At 41.1% G+C, this 19,451-nt stretch overlaps 2 protein-coding genes across 4 annotated transcripts in view; both read left to right on the top strand.

Annotated features, from left to right (window-relative positions):
- LOC309696942 (regulator of telomere elongation helicase 1-like) overlaps window positions 1-5,595 on the top strand; it is a 42,937-nt gene extending 37,342 nt beyond the window's left edge. For 2 of the 3 annotated variants that reach the window (XM_082518481.1, XM_082518483.1), the window contains 8 exons: window positions 347-512; window positions 811-968; window positions 1,086-1,181; window positions 1,560-1,770; window positions 2,824-2,961; window positions 4,451-4,639; window positions 4,732-4,860; window positions 5,255-5,595. In XM_082518481.1, coding sequence (XP_082374607.1) covers window positions 347-512; window positions 811-968; window positions 1,086-1,181; window positions 1,560-1,770; window positions 2,824-2,961; window positions 4,451-4,639; window positions 4,732-4,860; window positions 5,255-5,325 — 1,158 coding nt within the window. In that variant the 3' untranslated portion in view covers window positions 5,326-5,595. The remainder of the gene's footprint in view (window positions 1-346; window positions 513-810; window positions 969-1,085; window positions 1,182-1,559; window positions 1,771-2,823; window positions 2,962-4,450; window positions 4,640-4,731; window positions 4,861-5,254) is intronic. The other variant, XM_082518482.1, reaches the window with a different exon arrangement.
- Window positions 5,596-6,805: 1,210 nt separating this feature from the next.
- Window positions 6,806-14,947, top strand: icmt (isoprenylcysteine carboxyl methyltransferase). Its single transcript, XM_082518519.1, has 5 exons — window positions 6,806-7,054; window positions 8,594-8,682; window positions 8,836-9,005; window positions 9,662-9,879; window positions 12,720-14,947. The coding sequence occupies exons 1-5, from the start codon at window positions 6,836-6,838 to the stop codon at window positions 12,897-12,899; spliced, it is 876 nt and encodes a 291-aa protein (XP_082374645.1). The 5' UTR covers window positions 6,806-6,835; the 3' UTR covers window positions 12,900-14,947.
- The last annotated feature ends 4,504 nt before the right edge of the window (window positions 14,948-19,451 follow it).

The following is a 19,451-nucleotide window of genomic DNA, read 5'->3' as shown; positions in this document are numbered from 1 at the left end:
GAGGGAAGGTTTTTTTATTTTAAGCACTGAAAAAATGGAAAACTTTTTGATTTAAAACACAAAAAGTGAATAATTACCTGGAGTGTTTCCATTAATGGCTATGACACTGTTCATCGTGCTGAAATATAATTTGATGTCAAGTGTTTTCTGTGAGTTTCTGTGGAATAAAGGTGAAGATAAGAGTTTTTTTAACACCATGTCAACCTTATTACTTTCATAATAAATGTCTACTAACATATCGTTTATCTGGTTTTCATTCATTGCATGTGCAGTAAAGGTGTGTAGACACTTGGTTACAGTTCAGGTTGTCAGCTTATACTCACAGTTTGTGCATTATACATTTAAGAGGCCTGTGGTTGAGAAGAAGGCTCCAGCAGACAGCTGTGCGGCTGTGTGTTCATCAGACACTCAGTCCTCCAGTTTCACCTCTTGCTCCTCCTCACAAACGTCTCACACCCAGAAGGCCAAAGTGCTGGACACCTGCCTTCCCAGCCTGAAGAGGAGGAGACTCGGTGAGTACACAGATGATGGATGTGGTTTGATGTTTTGCTATTAAAGATGAAGGTGTTCTTTTGCTATACTAGATACGTTTAGCAAAGGGTTTCACAGGAGTGTCTTTAGAATTCATTATGCAGTTGAAATGTAGAAAAACTACAGTAGAAACACAGACTTCAATAATAAATGGTAGAAATTCAACTAAGAGCCAGTTAATCCTAAACCTACAGCTGGAAGCACTAGTTTTAAAATTTCCAGCTACAGCTACTCTAAAGTGAGTCCTTGATGAATTTTAACCCTTGTTTTTGTGGTCAGATGAGAACAGTGGAGCCAGTGGAATGGCCAGGATCTGCCTTGAGTATGAGAGTGAGGTGCAGGACAGTCAGAGGAGACCAGCCAACCTGCTGGATGCTTTGGAGCAAGGCAACCACGGCACTGGAGAGGACAGTGATTTTACCATGGGAGAGGAAAAGGTAGCTCGTTTTATTAACTCACATCGTGTGTGTGTGGGGGGTGGGGTGAGGTGGGGTGTTACACTATAAAACAAAAAAGTTTAAATACCACATTTTCCACTTGTTTTGCTTTTGAAGGCAAATCATTTGTCCACACTGTCTCTTCAATACGATAAGAGGATGGAGGATGAGTTGCGGGGTGGAAAACGTAAAATCAAGTTGGTCCAAGAACAGGTAAGTGGTGTTCTAAACAACACACAGCTGGACTCGGTGAAAACGTCTTTTCTGACTGTTGAAAGTTGGGGATGAATCGTTAAAGTTTAAAGGGTTGGGATAATTATGTTTATCTGTGGCCTGCTGTTAACTCAATTTGAACTTTTAAGCAAATATTTATCTAATAAACCTATGGTGCACACACCTGATGAAAGTGCAGACAATTAGTAAGAATGATGTGAAGAGGATGAAAACTAGAAAAGCTGTTGGTCCAGATGACATACCTGTAGACGTACAGAGATGTGTAACAGAGGGCAGTGAACTTTGAACCAGATTGTTTAACATCATTTTGAATTTACACTGCTGCTGAGATTATCTTTTCCTCCATGGTTATTGAAGAAGCCGAGTGTCTCTGAGGATTTGTCTGAAGAAGGAAAGGCGAGCAGGGCTAAGAAATTCCTGGCGGACATGAAGAAGTCCCTGAGTCAGGTCAGCTTTGACCGCATCATACGGGCTCTGCAGACCTACAAAAAGACCGACAACCTGGATCACCTGCTGACTGAGACAGCAATTTTAAGTGAAGACACTAATACTCAGAGTCTCCTCCATGGTAAATCTTCTGCTCTAATAAACACAAAGCGACCTGAACATTCAGACTCGTATCTGAGCCTCAGTGTTGCATGTGGTAGCACTGCATGTTGTGTACTGATACTAGAAGGTACGGCAATACACTGCTATTAAAACGATAAACACCACACATAGTTAACACTGAAGAATGACAGTACGCTGCCACCTATAAAGTATACCTGCTTTGCAGACGTCTGAACTCTACAGAACACGTTTTCTTAATTTATGATTAGACATTTTACGCTCTTTGTAAAATGAGTCTAACTAGTGCAACTATTTACAAATCCGTTAAAGTCTTTGCACTCTTTTCAATAAAGTGTTTTAAATTATTTTAATATGTATAATTAGTATGTTTTAAAACGTACACAGCACGATAGTTTGAATATGTGCAGAATGTATTGACAAGCAGGGTTTCTATGAAGATCACATTTTCTAAACTGCAACGTTCAGGTTGTTTCATTTGATATACAACAAATGACTGTGCTTTGTTGCACTCGAGCACAGTGCAAAATTGTAAAAGTTGTGTCTCTGTTCACATGGTAAGGATGAGATAAGCTTTAATTCAAAGGGTTTAAGTATTGCTTTAACTGTTAAGGAATTATAACATGCATTTTCAGAAGCTCAAAGTAGTTAGACAAACCAACATAATTATAAATAAAGATTGTTTTTAATAACTGGGTGAAAATCTCTTGCAGTCAATGATTGCTTAAATTGCCCATGAACATTGCCATATTTAGATACAGTGCAGATCATAGTCAGTCAGTATGAGTTTTCAGCCTTGTGTCTTACAGAGATTTCTCTACAATAATAGAATCGTTCTTTGTAGTTTGCCCTGTTTTTTCACAGTAGTGTAAGAACACCTCACCCAACGTTACTTTTGAAAAACTGAACATAACTGTCAACATTATTAGTCTTGATATCTACACAGGAATAATATCAATGTCAAAGTCATGATTTCAGTATCAGGGCACCACATTAACAGTGTGTTAATGCAAAACAGGTTGTAGTTGACTGCTGTTGCTGCTTTGTGTCACAGGCTTCTACCAGTTTGTTCGCCCACATCACAAAAAGAGGTTTGATGAAAATTGCCAGGAGCTGACAGGGAAGGGCTGTGGATACAAACCTGATCACACTCTGTCCAAGGATGAGAAGAAGACTGTAATGCTGCAGAACGGTATGAAACACGCTCTTCATTTTGTTCTTGGAAATGTGTGTGAGATACATGGATTAGAAAAGAATGTCAAGGAAGAATTTTGGAAGAATAACACAATATTCCATTTTAAACATGAAAGACGAATTCCAGGCCATACTCGGTACAGATGTTCCTGTACACTATGCCGGCCACTTGGTTATGGCGTTCCATGTATGCCCTGCCTGCTAGCATCTTACACCCTGCTGTTATGTGCTGGATTGTCTCAGGGGCATCGTTACACAGCCTGCACCTGGGGTCTTGCCTGGTGTGATAGACCCCAGCCTTAATGGATCTTGTACTCAGAGCTTGTTCCTGTGCTGCCATGATTAGTGCCTCTGTGCTGTCTTTCAGTCCAGCTTTGTCCAGCTACTGGTAGGATTTCTGGATGTCAGCCACCTCCTCTATCTGCTGGTGGTACATACCGTGGAGTGTTCTGGCTTTTGTTTGTCTCATCCTGGACTGTGGTGCTGACACTCACAGTCCCCGGCCTCTTTCCTTAGCTTAGCGTACCACCTCAGGGTGCTGGACTTGGGGTGAAACTGTCCATGCATAGTCAGGAGCTTCCTGGTCTTGATGTCAGTGGCTTCTATCTCCTCCTTTGGCCAGCTTATTATCCCAGCAAGTTACCTGATCAGGTGTTGATAGCCCGGATCTTGTTCTTACTGTTCAGCTGACTCCTCAGGACTTACCTGACCCTCTGCAGGTACTTGGTGGTTGCAGCTTTCCTAGCAGCTTCTTCATGGTTCCCATTTTCCTGTGGGATCCCCAGGTACCTGTAGCTGTCCTCTGTGTCTGCAATGTTGTTCAGTTCTGACTACCTTAACTCTCTTTGTTACCATCCGACTACACTTCTCCAGTCCGAACGACATTCCGATGTCATTGCTGTATATCCTGGTGGTGTGGATCAGTGAATCGATGTCTCGTTCATTCTTGGCATACAGCTTGATGTCATCCATGTACAGGATGTGGCTGACAACTGCTCCGTTCTGTAGTCTGTATCCGTAGCCAATGATCTCACGAGGGGGTTCAGGCCTATGCAGACCAGCAGCAGGGACAGAGCATCTCCTTGGTAGAGGAGATCAACAAGTCACCTTGGTTGATGGTGACTTGTGCTATGGGCTTGAAGTTGGCCTCTAGTGTTGTACGCCACATTCCCATTGAGTTTCTGATGAAGGCTCTTAGGGTCCTGTTGGTCTTGTACAGTTCTCGGCATTCCAGGATCCAGGTGTGGGGCATTGAGTCATAGGCCTTCTTGTAATCAATCCAGGCCGTGCACAGGTTGGTGAGCCTGGTCTTGCAGTCTCAGCTGACTGCTCGGTCTACCTGTAGCTGATGTTTTCACCTATTCTCTGCATATTATGCTGCATTTTTGTCAAACAGTAATGATGTTTACTTAATACATACCCATACAAAAAACTTGTGTCATGTAATGTGTGTCAGTGATGGTTAAGCATAAAACTATGTTGATCAGGTTCTACATCAAAGAATGAAGTCCACACTACCTTTCTGACTGATGTGAAAAAAGCTCTTGGGGCAGAGAGATCGACACAGCTCTTTCAGGCTATTCACACCTACAAAAACACAGACAACTATGAAAAACTGGTGACCACAGCAGTGAACTTATTCACTGAGAGAGATGAGAACTTCGGCCTTCTTGTCAGTAAGTGTTCTTCCAGATCATGAGATGTTCTCTGCCATCTTCCTGTAAATGTTTGTGGTTTGAAACGACTTTCTTGTGTTCCTTTTCTTAAGGATTTGGTATGTTTATTCGTCCTAACCACAAGAAGCAGTACAAAGACATGTTGGATGGCTTGATAGGTCAGCCAGTCTCTGCTCCTGATGTTCCTGTTATGATTGAGGAGCAGCAAGAACAACCTGAAGGTAAATCCCTGTGGTCTAGAAAAGTGTGCTTTACCTTGTGACTAATCATTCTCATTCATTCAGTTTTATTTATATGGTGCCACTTCACAATATACTGTGGGAATATAACTTTACCCACCCCGCAAAACTGAATATTCAGTTCTCGTTTAGTTTTTTATTTTTTGGTTTCTGTCAGCGCCTTAACACATGACAGATACAGATAACTCTTTATTGTTATTGCACAGTCATACATAGAACAACAGTACAACGAAATTGGAAACTTTTTTCCATGTGTCATCCTGTTGTGTGTTTGATGTCATGTTTTTTTAAGTAACGAAAAGGATTTGAAATAATAAAATGAACACGACATCTGACATATAAAACTTTCCTTTTGCATTTTTTCTTTGTTTTCCAGCTTCGCTTTTGTCTCCTTTGAGGTCCCAAAGCAAGATTTCCAGTTATTTCTCAAGCAGCCAAAGAAGATAGAATGCAAGTGAATACTAAATGAATGGTCCAGAATTCCTTATTGAGTTCAGGGTATCATAGTTCAAACTAACGTGAGTTAAATTTCTGTCTGTTGTCTTCAGTGACCATCCCAGGAACAAGTCTGTTCCTCTGCTGAGTGGATCTTCTTTTTTTAACTTGTTCTTGATGTTTGATGTTTTGAATGTAACTGTAAAGAAATTAGCTTTTTTCCATGTGATGAAATGTAAATCTGATATGGATAAATAAAATCTTTTTCATTTTGTAAGATAATTGAATTGATGAAATATTCTCATGACCTGAGTTTCATTTGTACGTCCAGCAATGCTCGAAGCAATAAAGTGTAGCTTATTGATTTGTAAACAAGTCATACACCAATGAAAATAATTAGTATTAGCATTACATTTATAGAAAGCGGAGACTGCCCCCAACACACACACACACACACACACACACACACACACACACACACACACACACACACACACACACACACACACACACACAGTTTCACAAGAATAAATCAGATCAAATCATGCCTAACATACATAACAAATCATTTGTGCTGCCTGTCTGAACTCTACATTCCTAAGTTAAGTAAATATTTCCTATGTTACCAAAAATATTTGTTATTAGCTGAAAATGTCAAGTAATGGAAGAATTTTTTTTCAAATCATTCTATTAGGAAAAGAATCAGGAAAAACACTGTTACAACTCAGTACACTTAAAACTGTATTATTGTAAAAATGCAACATCAAATGGACTATTGTCACTGCTGCATATCTTTGACACGTGGATTGAAGTTGAAATCATTTAAAATATTTTATATTTAAATTCCAGAATCATATTGGATAAAGTGTGTGTGTGTGTGTGTGTGTGTGTGTGTGTGTGTGTGTCCAAGTATATATTAATTTTAAAAATCAGCTTAATTACAAGACTTGAGCAGCGTGACATTAACTGTCCATATCTGCAGGTTGGATTAATCATGATTTTAAAGGCTGTAGGTTGCAGTCATCACTTGAACACTGTATAGAAATGTAAGGGCTCAGTGCTGATTCTTATAGTTGCATCTGCTTCAAACTGTAAGAAACATGCGAAACATCACAATACTAAAAACGGTCGGCAGGTAGGAAGCACCAGGTTAAATCTATATTTTTATTTGGAATTCGAAAATCGTTTTTGAAAAGATGTTTTTATTGAGAGTTTAATTCTTTGTTTGTGAATTTTTTTTTTCAATTTGAAATATTCAATTTTGAAATATTGAATTATAAATAGTGCTTTCATTTTTAAATTAATTATTAAATAATAAAATCATTTTTAACAAATGCATGTATTAACGCATATTTTATTGCACAATTCATTATTGAAGCACAAAACTGTTTATTTGATCCGCATGACTCTTCTGGTTTTCTGTACTGGCAGCTGATAAGATACAAAGGCAGTCACATGACGTCACGAGATTGTCATTTAGTTCTCGCGATATCTCATTTTACCACTGTACAGTATTTCCATCATGGCAGGCAGTAAGTTGGTATTAGAGGCTAGAGTAAGTATAAATGGCTTTATCTTAGGGCTTAGCGTGGTTGTAATTCCTCTGATCAGAACCTGGTTTGGACGTCACGACTGGGTCTTTGATTATCTGACCGAGACTCCCGGGAAAATTGCGATTTCTTCTCATATTGCCCTTATTAACGGCCTCTTACTTCTGATATACAAGGGACCTCTGTACAAGGTAGGTGCTGTCATAAGGTTACCAACTTCCTGCTTTTGTGCTGAATCTTATGCTGAAGTCGTATTTTTTGTGACCTCAGTTTGTTTTGGCATCCTGCAGTTAATATAGCAATCAAGTTTTACGCCATTTAATATTAAATGCTAAATCTTGCTGCTAATGTTATCCAACTGAGTCGCCTAGCTAGCCTAGCTAACACTGAGTTAATCTCATTAGCAAAAGAAGAGAGAGGCTGTTGGTATTAGTGTGCTAAACATAGAAGTCTGTTAAGCTTAGGAACTTGCTGATTTTAGACAGTTGAAATGGCTAAACTCTATAACTGGTACTAACAGTTACTTTATGTGCTGTGACAAGAAAGTAATACAGAAGTCCATTCAGAAATCTGCTCATTTAGTCCTGTATTGGTTTGTATCTAATATAATTTACTTATACAGCATTGCTTGAATTGATGAATGGAGAAAGAGGCAGTGATAAATTACAAAATGAGAGAAAGGAGGACAGTTACAGGATTAGGAAGCGCATAGGATTAGCAAGGAAGATGTGAGGGCTATAAATAGAATGAAAAGTGGAAAGGCGCTTGGTCCACATAACATACCTGTGGAGTTATGGGATTGTCTTGGTCTCTCTGAGAGAGCAGGGCAGCGGACTTTGCAAACACATTGTTTAATGCAATGCCTGAGAAATAGAGGAGGAGGATACTGGTACTGCTTCTCAAGGACAAGGGTGATATGTAGCACAGTAGTAACAACAGAGCGAGAAAACTGTCGAGCCTTACCAAGAAGCTATGGGAAAGAGTTTTTGAACTAAGACTGAGAAGACCCCTACAGATTGTATGTTTGCATTGGAGAAGTATAGATAAGGTACTGTCTTTCTGGATGTAGACAAAGCATATCTTAGGATGCTAGGAGACACATTGTGGTACTGTATGAGTAAAGTCAGGAGTGACATAGAAGTGTGTGAGGTGTGCAGCTGGAATGAGTTCCAGGGGATACATGGTCTGGTACTTGTATACTGTGCACTCAAAGCACTTTTTACTACAAGACTTATTCATCCAATAATACACACATTTATTCAAGCAGTTTTCCTATCAATGAGTGCATTGTCTGTCATTCACTCACGCTCTGCATTGTGGATGCACAGGGGGCAGCTTGCCCATGGATCATTTGACATTCAGACTGGAGGAGCTGTGAAACAAACTATCGATCTGGAGATGACCCCTTCTGAGCCACAGGTGGGGCTGGGATTTGCCTTGAGCCCCATCTTGTTCACAGGTTGAAGATGAAGTCAGGCAGGAGTCTCCCTGAACTTTGATATCTGCAGATGACATTGTGATCTGTAGTGAGAGTACAGAGCAGGTGGGATCAAGTTTGGAAAGGTGGAGATATGCTCTGGATAGGAGAAGAATTAAAGTCGGTAGAAGCAAGACAGAATACATGTTTGTGAATGCGGAGCAGACGGGTGTAATAGTGAAGGACGAGTTTTAAATACCTGGACAGTGAAAAAGTGAGTGCAGAGTGTGTTAACAGCATGTCCTCGTTCTAGGTTGCTGTGAGGGCCTGCTTTTTGGGAGTGACCTTTGGCTGTGGTTTAATTATAACCTTCTCTGAAACCACTTGGACACATTTTGGCTGGTATGTACATTTGTTATGTTGTGTAAAACTATATATATGTCACACTTTCTTGGTTAAATTCTACATAGATTTTCATACGTTGACATCAGGATGTGTTTTTTCCTAATATAGGCCGGCTACAGTTGAACGTGAAGTAATCCTGTCTTTCTGCAGGTACATGTGTTCCCTGTCGTTCTTCCATTACTCCGAGTATCTGGTAACGGCCATCATCAACCCTCGCAGCCTGTCGTTGGACTCATTCCTGCTCAACCACAGTGTGGAGTACACGCTGGCTGCTGTCTCATCATGGGTGGAGTTCATTGTGGAGAAGCTGACCGTTCCAGGTTGGTGTGTCATCTGTGTAATGACCTGCACTCAGTCCACTCAGAACTGTTGAGAAGGGAGGTTGCCTGATCCAGTATATTAGCTCATGCTGAAATAACAATGATCTCAGATTACATCCAGACTGTGGAGCGTGTGCATGGGCTAATGGATTCATGGCTGACTCACATCCTATGTGCAGAGCTTCTGGCCGTGTCGTAGTACCCAGTATGATGCTGGCTGCTGCCAGAGATGTATCACTTTCCTTGCTGTCACATGGGTATGACAATCAACAGTTCCAAAGAGTGGTTGGAGATTCGTGTTTCAAAATAGGAAGTAAACATGTTTGTTAAGTTTAAGTAACATTATAGTTTAGCTGGGAACCTGTGGCGACATGCAAAATGCATGAACAGCTATTCGTGTAACCATCAACATCAAAGAAATATAATAATCTGTTTTTTTAATAGATAACAGAGAAGGAAGGAGAAAGAGGCCAGCCATCATCCTTTCATGGGAACATACTGACACCTAATGTGCTCACACCTCTGTTGAATAAAGGAAGTGATGTACCCTGGTTTCCTGTTGGCCTGCAGACCAGCAGCTGGTCAGATCCTGATCTGCGCTCTCAGGCTTTTTATGTGCTCACCAGTATTTCATCGGTCTTTCTTATCTCTTATAGAACTGAAGCAACTCAGCTGGTTGAGCGTCTTGGGTCTCTTCATGGTTCTGTGTGGTGAAGGATTACGGAAGGCGGCCATGTTGACAGCCGGTTCCAACTTCAATCACATTGTCCAGAATGAGAAGGCCCAAAGCCATGTGCTGGTCACCAGTGGGGTCTACGCCTATTTCAGACACCCCTCCTATGTGGGCTGGTTCTACTGGAGCATAGGAACACAGGTGAGCTGCAGCAGCAATCATTAGTGTTTAACTTCAGCTCATTTTTCCACCTGGTGTGGTTTGTTTGTGCAGGTGTGAACACAGTAATCGCGCTCACGTGCAGACCAAAGCAGCCTCAGCGAGACTGTTTGGTTCTGTGTGGTTCCAAACAAACTCCAGAGTGACTCTGGATCACAGTTTATGATGTGAACGTGCTCACACACTAATTCGAACCATCTACCAGGTGTATGGTAGAAGTTTGATCTCACAGGAAACATCCTGTAGCCACGTATGCTTCGTATTCTCAGTGCAGGAAGGCGCTATAAGCTCTGCATGGGCTAGCAGCTAGCTGTGAAATGACTAAAGAAGTCTTCAGGCTCTGAACGTTTCTCCCACTGTAAACACTACGATCAGATGAACACAATCAACTTTCTGGGGATAAAGAAGTCTTTTCACTTTCTTTCCAAGCTCTTTAGAAAACCTTTGGGATGAATTAGAGGAGAGACTGAATCAGGCTCATCCAACATCAGCCTCACAAATGCACTACTAGGTGATTTTTAAAAGATTCCCATACACACACTCCTAAACTTTGTAGAAAGCTTTCCCAGACAATTTGAAGCTGTTATGCTGCAGGGTGTGCCGACATCCTAAATCCTTAAACCTTGTAGTTTAAGAATGGGATGTCAGTTAAGTTCATGTGTGTGTGACGGCAGATGAGCAAATACTTTCAGATCTGGAAGCTACATCCATCTTTTATAATGTCTGTTAAGCCCACGCAGCCCCCAACAGCAGCAGTGATGACGATGCTGGCACAGTCTAACATGGAGTCTGTTTACAAACTGTAAAGAGCGAAGAGGCGGAGGTTTATGTCATCCAAAACAGCAGCGCTGTTCCTGTGGTCACCATTAAAACCTTTACTGGGAAAAAAGCGAGTGTGAGTCCTTCATCATGGCGATCGTGGCTCAAGAGTTGGGAGTTCGCCTTGTAATCGGAAGGTTGCCGGTTCGAGCCCCGGCTCGGACAGTCTCGGTCGTTGTGTCCTTGGGCAAGACACTTCACCCGTTGCCTACTGGTGGTGGTCAGAGGGCCCGGTGGCGCCAGTGTCCGGCAGCCTCGCCTCTGTCAGTGCGCCCCAGGGTGGCTGTGGCTGCAATGTAGCTTGCCATCACCAGTGTGTGAATGGGTGGATGACTGGATATGTAAAGTGCTTTGGGGTCCTTAGGGACTAGTAAAGCGCTATATAAATACAGGCCATTTACCATTCATCAAAGCAGCTGATCAACAAACTCCAACATGAAGAAAAGCAACTCAGCAGCTGTTTGTTTTATACAGAGAAAAACCTGCAGATGAACTGTGAACTTAGTCCGATAGCATGTTTAAATGATACTGCTGAATGATGACGGCACCCATCCTATTTTACATGGAAGAGAGCAGGGGTGAGCCTAAAGGGGGGCATGGGGGGCACTAGACCATATTAATTTCAATGCTATCGTAACACGTTTCAGATTGAAAGTAAAATAATATAAAAATTTGTGTTTGGTACGTCGCATTAATATTTTTGTACATGGACCAGTAGAAGATGGAGCCGCTGACCTGAGGGTTGTTAGGTAGATGTTGGTAAACTTTAAAACATTGCAATTTCTAAAATGGAAACCAGTAAGCAGTTCATTTAAAAGCCTGTGTTTTTTTTCTCTTTTGAATATCAATTATTGCTCGTTAATAGAGCTCGCTGAGTGATGTAATGAGATCTCTGTCTCCACCTTTCATGGATCTTCTTAAAAATAAAGAATGTAATTCTTGAAAAATGTAAATAAGCCCTTTTGAGCTATAAATAAGTCAAGTGGGCTTTATATCGTTTTCAAGTGCTGTTTATGTGCAGCGGATCTTCAGCAGGAGTTTGTTCATCAGTGAATTGAATCAGAATTTGTAATGAACATATTAGAAACCCTGAGATGATCTAAATGTGTATCTCAAACGATTTAGATGCAGTTTTCTATGCATCTAACAGCTCTGTCGTATCTAAGAGTAATGAGCAGCACTACAATAATAAAGGTAAAAGAAAATATTGATACTGTGTATTTTTACAATTAGGATCATTTTATCTTCTTGTTTGTTAAACACAAGGAACACAGTTTGATCAGAGTATAGCATCAAGTCAGTTAAACATGTGGGATATGTTAGGTAACGAGATTATTCAGTTTCAGCTGCTTTGGAGTTAAAAAAATGAACAAAACAGGAAGTTTTCCAGGTGGAGGCTATTTTATTTAATTTGTCACTGCTAGCAGTATGAAGCAATGCCTGTGCCCTGCAGGTACCACCTGTAGTCCAGCTGCTCTGTGATGATACTGTGTGTGCCATTGCCAGAAGCGTTGCTGTGTGGCACCGATGGGCCGCTACTGTAGAAGAGCTGGACAGGGCCATAGAAGGTTCTTACACCATGAGCAGGACCAGTATCTGTTCTTTGTAGGAGGGACGCAGCGAACAATTAATAACAAATACATTTGTCAAGTTTTAACGCTGAGATCCAAACTTAAAACAAAACAAGCAAAAACATTACAGAAGACGTAACGTTTGATGTGATCGGGCACACAGAACAGGATATGAAGGGTTACTGCTCGGCTGCTTTAATGCAGCTGTCAGTGTTTGAAATCCATCATTTGTGGTTTGTATGTTTTGGAACACTTTGTGTAGAATTATGAAAGATTTCTTAAAGTACTAACTATGAACTACATGTCCCACTCCTGCTGGTACACAGACCTCAGTCACTGGTTATTTGGTTTACTATTGGAGGGGTTTTCTAAATCAGTTTAATGAATTGTTTGTTGTTGCTGACATCTGTTGTCTTTTTCTGGCTGCTGCAGGTGATGCTGTGTAACCCACTGTGTATCCTGGCTTACACAATAGCCAGCTGGCGGTTCTTCCGGGAGCGGATAGAGGAGGAGGAGCTCTCCCTTATCCATTTTTTCGCCGAGGACTATGTTGAGTACAAGAAAAGGGTTCCCACCGGGCTGCCCTTCATCTCAGGCATCCGTGTCAACTAGACTGAGGAGGTGGATGCTGGACGCAATAGACTTAAAGCTCTAAAGCGAGTCAGACCTGATGGGTGGGTGTGTGTCTGGGCACGGCCCTCCCGAGGTAAAACCCTGCAGCTGACTGAGAATCCGTAGCTCACAGGCAGAAACCATGATAGCTGCGACAGTGTCAGGCTGCTGGACTGCTGTTTTTATATCAACCTCCAACATTCAGTTTAAGGCCAGACAAGCTGCACTCTTCTACGTGTGTCCCATTTCATTTATTTCTCATGTGTCATTTGTACACTTGTAGCACGCTTTGTGTTCTCACTGATTACCTGTGTTGTTGGAGAGTGATGTGATCATTCTCTCAGGGGTTAGTAGCAAATGTTTGGACAGGAAATCAACCGGGTTCAAAATCATTAGTGTACAAATTCTTGTAGTACTTCTCCATTAAAGCAAACTATTTTTGATATGAGACAGACCCACACGGAGACTCATTATATTCAAGTCCTGATGTCTAAGTCTGTGTTTATCATCACCATGTTTCCAGTGGCAGATGTGCAGAATAAATGTCTGTTTATCCTCTGAATCTGGATTTAAATGAACAAGTCAGATTGGTTGGGAATGTTTACATTTTCTTTCTAAACATGTCCAATTCCACATCGTCCCTGCTAATCCCAGTTTGTCCAATCACACGTCTTCATGTGAAACCTGCAGTCAGGCGTTGCTGTTAGGTGTAGTGTCAGCATATAAATAAAAAGACTTTTTGTAGCGTCATCTGTAGTGTGATGTAACAAAAAAAGTCTTTTCTATGTGAAAAGACCAAAATTACAAAGAGTGAAATTCAGTAGCACAGGTTGGCTCAGTGCGCATCCTCAAAACATGTGATCTGGTTTAAAAGGAGTTGGACAATAAAACATGTCATGATTTATGGAGACAAATAGTCCCAATTCTCACTTTGTACCTCAGCTTTTCTCCTTTTTTTGAGCTGTGAGCAGAGAGGAAGATGAGCAGAGGTGTTTAATAAGATCAAGGCCTCACTTTGAAGTGACATTTGTTCAATTTTAAATGTTCATGAGAACTTTTATATTTACTCTTAGTTCCATTTACAACATGACAGTGTGACAAGAGCATATGAATACCATACAGTTTTGTTTAGTTACACTCTTACAGAGCATTTCGTCGTCGTATATGACTGACTGCAAACGTAGACCTTCATATGTATATCGTCCCTGTTTGCGCCTCCTGTAAACCTGTGATGTGACTCAGAGGCAGGAAAGGCGAGAGAAGTGACAAGGTAGAACAGAGTGGAGTCACAGGAAGTGCTCACAGAGAGCAGTTTATCACAATAGGACAAACATTTTTGCAAAAGGGGAAATATAAGAGCTCAACAGGTTGATACAGGTTGAGTGATGAATATGTGAAAGGTTGGTTTTTATCAAGTTAAATATACAAAAGTGTTTAACAGAATTTTATGCATGGACTGATGAAATAAATGAAGCTATACAGGAATCAGCCCCAACATTAAATCTACTTACAGCTTAAAAAACATTGAGTATTACTAAAACATGTGATGCATGGAGGCTCAAACAATTCTCACACAAATGTCTCAGAACCAGAGACCAAGTGACATCACCAGAGGTCCTCGGCCACAGCTGTTTACAGCTCAGGTGGACCAACACAGCACTGGGCACATGGCTTTAATGTTGTGGCTGACAAAAACTTGATTAAGGATCGTTTCTAAGCACCTGAGTACAAGAAGGACGTGTGCATACAGCATTAAACAAGTGTTTAGTGCTGTATGCTCGCATTATAAAGTACCTGAGGCTGTTAAAGTAACGTGAGCATGATCTGTATTCAACAGGAAGTGCTAGCAGCGCTCCAGTGCTAGAGCTCCTTTTGTATTTTAGGAACTGATTTTTCTTTTTGTCTCTCCTGTCAGCTTGTGACGCTCAAACTGTTATCCAAATCAACCAAATGACTTTATACTGTCAGCTGTAGCCGACGGTATAAAGCGCCTTTAGGGAACAGTTGTTGTTAATTGGAGCTACATAAATAAATCTGAGCTGAATGACTGAGTTATATTTGGTGTTTTTGTTTTGAGGAGAGATTGGATTACCCTTATCTGACTGTGTGTTTAAGGCTTTAGTATCAGATTTCTACTCATGTAGTAAAAACACTGAAACCACAATATTGTCTGTAGATGCAGAAAAGTGTTTACAGAGTAAACTGGAATTTTTTATTTGCAGCTTTACACGCATTTGGTTTCATAAACTGGTTAAAAATAGTTCCCCAACAGCATGTGTCAGGACAAATGAGCAAACATCCTCCAGCTTCTGTCTCCAGGCAGGGATGCCCACTCTGCCCTTCACTGTTTGCAATTTTTAACCAACCACAGCATCAATCAGACAGGCTTTAGTGATTAAGGGCATTAAAATCAGTCTTTATGCAGATGATGTGTTACTTTTTCTCCAACAACAAAGACATACGCTCATAGATGAGCCTGGCTCATCAGAACAGGCACTATGCAATAATATAGAGACCATTCATTACCATTCATCAGCTCAAACATCAAATGATGCTGTAAAGCATCATTTGCTCTCTGACAGCAGGGTGGGAGTTTCTATAAATGAAATGAGATTTAAAGACGGGGTGTCCTGTTTTCTGTTAGCAGTGAAAACATCAGTGACGCCCTCATGAAAGGGAAATGTTTTGAGGGGAATGTACTCGTGAGCCGTGAGCAAGTTTAATAGTGTAATTCTGCTGGATAGAACTGACATCTGTATGCAGATGACTCTGCTACGACAGAGAGAAAAGCTAAATGGGAGGAATGATGGTACTTTGATGAACCGAGGTGCAAAAGGTGGAAACTGCAGAAAGTGTGTGTGCACAATAAGTTAGCATTTTTTGTTTGTTGTTGTTGTTTTCCCACATTCTACATTCCATGAATCACACGAGCTGCTTTTCTTTTTCTCTGTTGGATTTTAATGTGAAATATTTTACTTTAGGTGTGAGATGACAGTAATATTACAGTACTGTGTACAAATGGTATATTGAAATGGGTAAATAAGGTCCAACCATCTGGTTCAAACAACCAAAACACCACAGTCATTATTAAACAGACCTTCTGCCCATAGATGCTATGTGACCATCAGAAACTGGGAACATGGCAACACTAAGAGCGTAGGCCTTGTACCTGTTTCTGTGTTTAGCATGGCAGTGATCTGACTTCACCTGGCAGGCAGATGTTTTGGCATTTCACCCTCACTCAACATGGTGTTTGATTAGCTTCACTGTTTAACTGGTAACTTATTTGTATGTGTGTTAACGGAGACATCCATCAGGGTAGTCAGCATGAAGACCCCCGCAGTGAGACAGCACCCTGACCCGAAGCTTTACCTGCTTCTTATATATAATAAACCAAACACTACGTTTCCAGGTGTCCGGTGGTGCTTGAATACGATTAATTTGTTAATGTTTTAATATCTCATGGTAGGAGTGGTTACCATAACAGCACACGTGCAGCACATCTGGAGAGTATTAACTCAAGTTTAATTGTTCCACGTTTTGTCATGTTACAGTCTTATTCCAAAATGGATTAAATTCATTTTTCACCTTAAAGTTCGACACACAATGGCCCATAATGTAAAAATGAGAACAGATCATGAATGAATCAGATGTTTCTACAACTTCATTGGAGTCCGCCTGCGGTGGAAAATGCACACACTCAGTAGTTGAGTGTGCATGTCAGAGCACAAACTCAAAGTCAAAGAAATTGTGTCGAGGCACAGATTTGGGGGAATGTACAGAAAGATTTCTTCAGCATTGAAGTGAGCACTTTGAACTCCAAAATCACTTAATGGAAGAAGTATGAACCATGCTGCCAAGAGCTGGTCGCCCCGACACGCTGAGCGATCGGTGTAGAAGGGCCTTAGAGAGGAAAATGACCTGGTTCTTAGTAACAAAGTAACACTGTGAGGAACCTTGGAGTCATTTTTGACCAGGACATGTCCTTCAATGCACATATTAAACAAATATGTAAGACTGCTTTCTTCCATTTGTGCAACATCTCTAAAATTAGAAATATCCTGTCTCAGAGTGATGCTGAAAAACTAGTTCATGCATTTATTACTTCCAGGCTGGACTACTGTAATTCATTATTATCAGGAAGTCCTAAAAACTGCCTGAAAAACCTTCAGTTAATCCAAAATGCTGCAGCATATTTCACCTGCACTGACGTCTCTTCATTAGCTCCCTGTTGAATCCAGAATCAAATTTCTCATCTCATACAAGGTCTTGAAAAATCAGGCTCATCATAAAGACGTTGTAGGCTGTTAATTTACTTGTTCCTAGAGTATTTAAAAGTAGAATGGAGGCACAGCCTTCAGTTTTCAGGCCCCTCTTCTGTGGAACCAGCTCCCAGTTTGGATTTGGAAAACAAGATTCCCCCTCTACCTTTTGGATTAGGCTTCACATTTTATTTTGCCAGTTTAAAAAAGATTCTATCCCCAGGTCAAATACATAAATAAGAAATACACTATACATATAAGTTAATATATAAATAAATATACTTGTTCTGTTTTTAATTGCTGGTTAAAAACTGAGTTGCATCAAGTAGTGACTAACATTATTAATGTCATCCAAAAAAACGTTGATTCTGTTCATCTGGACGTAGCGTTTCAGGGAGAGAAATGTGTCGTCACTCATCCAGGTGACTTCTTCAGTCTCAGCTGACTGCAGGTTTCCAACCTTATAAACAGAAGCTCTCTCTTATCACCCGTAGTAATCCCATATGTGTCAGGAGTGTCAGAACAGTTGAGACGCATTTTTTCTAAACACTGCAGGCTCTGTGAAACTCTGTGGCTTTTAAACCCCAAAACACGCTGCGCCAAAAATTGGTCCACCCCAAGGATCCCCCAACACAAACAGAGTAACAGAGTGTACGCTGTTGGAGGATTGCCAGGATTTATACATCGGGGAAACCAAACAACCTCTGGTGAAGAGGATGGCACAACACAGAAGAGCTACCTCGTCAGGCCAGGACTCTGCAGTCTTTTTACACCTACAGGCCAGAGGACACTCTTTCAAGGATGAGGATGAACACATCCTGGACAGGGAGGAACGCTGGTTTGAGGGCAGTCAAGGAGACCATTTACGTGAAAAGGGAAAGACCATCTCTGAATGGTCTAAGGGTACATCTGTCACCATCTTACAATGCTGTGATTGCAGTCATTCCCCAACTCTCTGTGAATGGTACTCATGGACATTGATCAGTGCAGGAAACCTGCAGTCAGCTGAGACTGAAGAAGTCATCTGGATGAGTGACGAAATGTTTCTCCCGCTGAAAATGTCCAGATGAACAGAATCAACCTTTTGGGATTTCTTTACCTGGATGATTAAGCATCGAGACATTTTCACTTAGGTGTAGAATAAAGTGCTTGTATGAAAGGGTCTGAATGGGTGAATGAGGCATGTTGTATAAAGTGTGTTGAGTGCTCCAACAGTTTAAAACAGCCATATAAGAACCACCACATGTACTGCTTAAAGAAGTCCAGTCACGTCCTTTTTTCAAGCTCTTAAGAAAGGATCAGGTCATTGAGCAGTATTTATACTGTAGCACTAAAACTGATGATAAGGTTACCTTTGAGCTTTAGGTGGATGCTGTCTGTAGAAAAGCTTCCCAGCACATCTAATTTTAGGTTACTGTTTTATTAAATCTGCTCTTCCACTCTCTTTTTTGTCTGCTGGTGCAGGCACAACGATACTTCAGGATACAGTGACAGAGTCCAGCACAATCGCAGGTGTGGCCCTGAATGAGCTTCCACACCTGTAGAAGGTTATGGCAGCTCCTCCACACTCCTTATTAGAGGAGTTTGAGTTGATTCCATCTGGTTGTAGAAACAGTATCCCAGCATACAGGACTGCAACTCCCCAACCATTCGTCTTTTAAATAACTCACCATGTTCTCAATGGTCATATTGCTTTGTTGTGTATTTATTGCACATTATTGCATTTTGCTTGATGTTTGTGTGATTTCTACTGACTGCACAACAAATTTGCATTTGGGGATAATAAAAACCTCCCTGATCCTCCAGAGTCAACTTATCCTTCTGTCCTCCACCCGTTGTCTCTGTCTCTGTGTCTTGCCAAGTGCGTGGTGTATATGGACGTGGACATTTGAATGGCCACAGTCATAATATATATGGACATACAGTAATAAGTTGAGAGATGTGATAAAGTGCGAGGCTTCTTCCCGCTAACCATCAGAGCATTCCACCGGAGTGTTGAATTCCATGTTTTGTTTCTTGTGGCTTGTCTTTGCTGTCATCTCCTTTGTGCATAGCCTCATGTACCAAGGAGGGAAGCGAGTGGAAAACTTGGAATTACCTGCCAAGTTTCTTTCTGTGGAGCCTTGGAAAAGCCACTCGAACTTTTATTCCTGCCTCGTGTCCTGCGCTGGAGTCCAGTGTCCCATTGAAACTATAACACGACTGTGCAGCTCAGTTAAGCACCATAGAAATAATACTAATTCACTTTCAGTTAAGCTAATTTACACAAAATTTTATGACAGGCAAAACA

The sequence above is a fragment of the Aulonocara stuartgranti genome (genome assembly GCF_965226115.1).
Source record: "Aulonocara stuartgranti genome assembly, chromosome: 20".
Classification (NCBI taxonomy): Eukaryota; Metazoa; Chordata; class Actinopteri; order Cichliformes; family Cichlidae; genus Aulonocara; species Aulonocara stuartgranti.
Note: the sequence above shows the minus strand (reverse complement) of the source record. Positions and strands in the feature narration are given on the sequence as shown.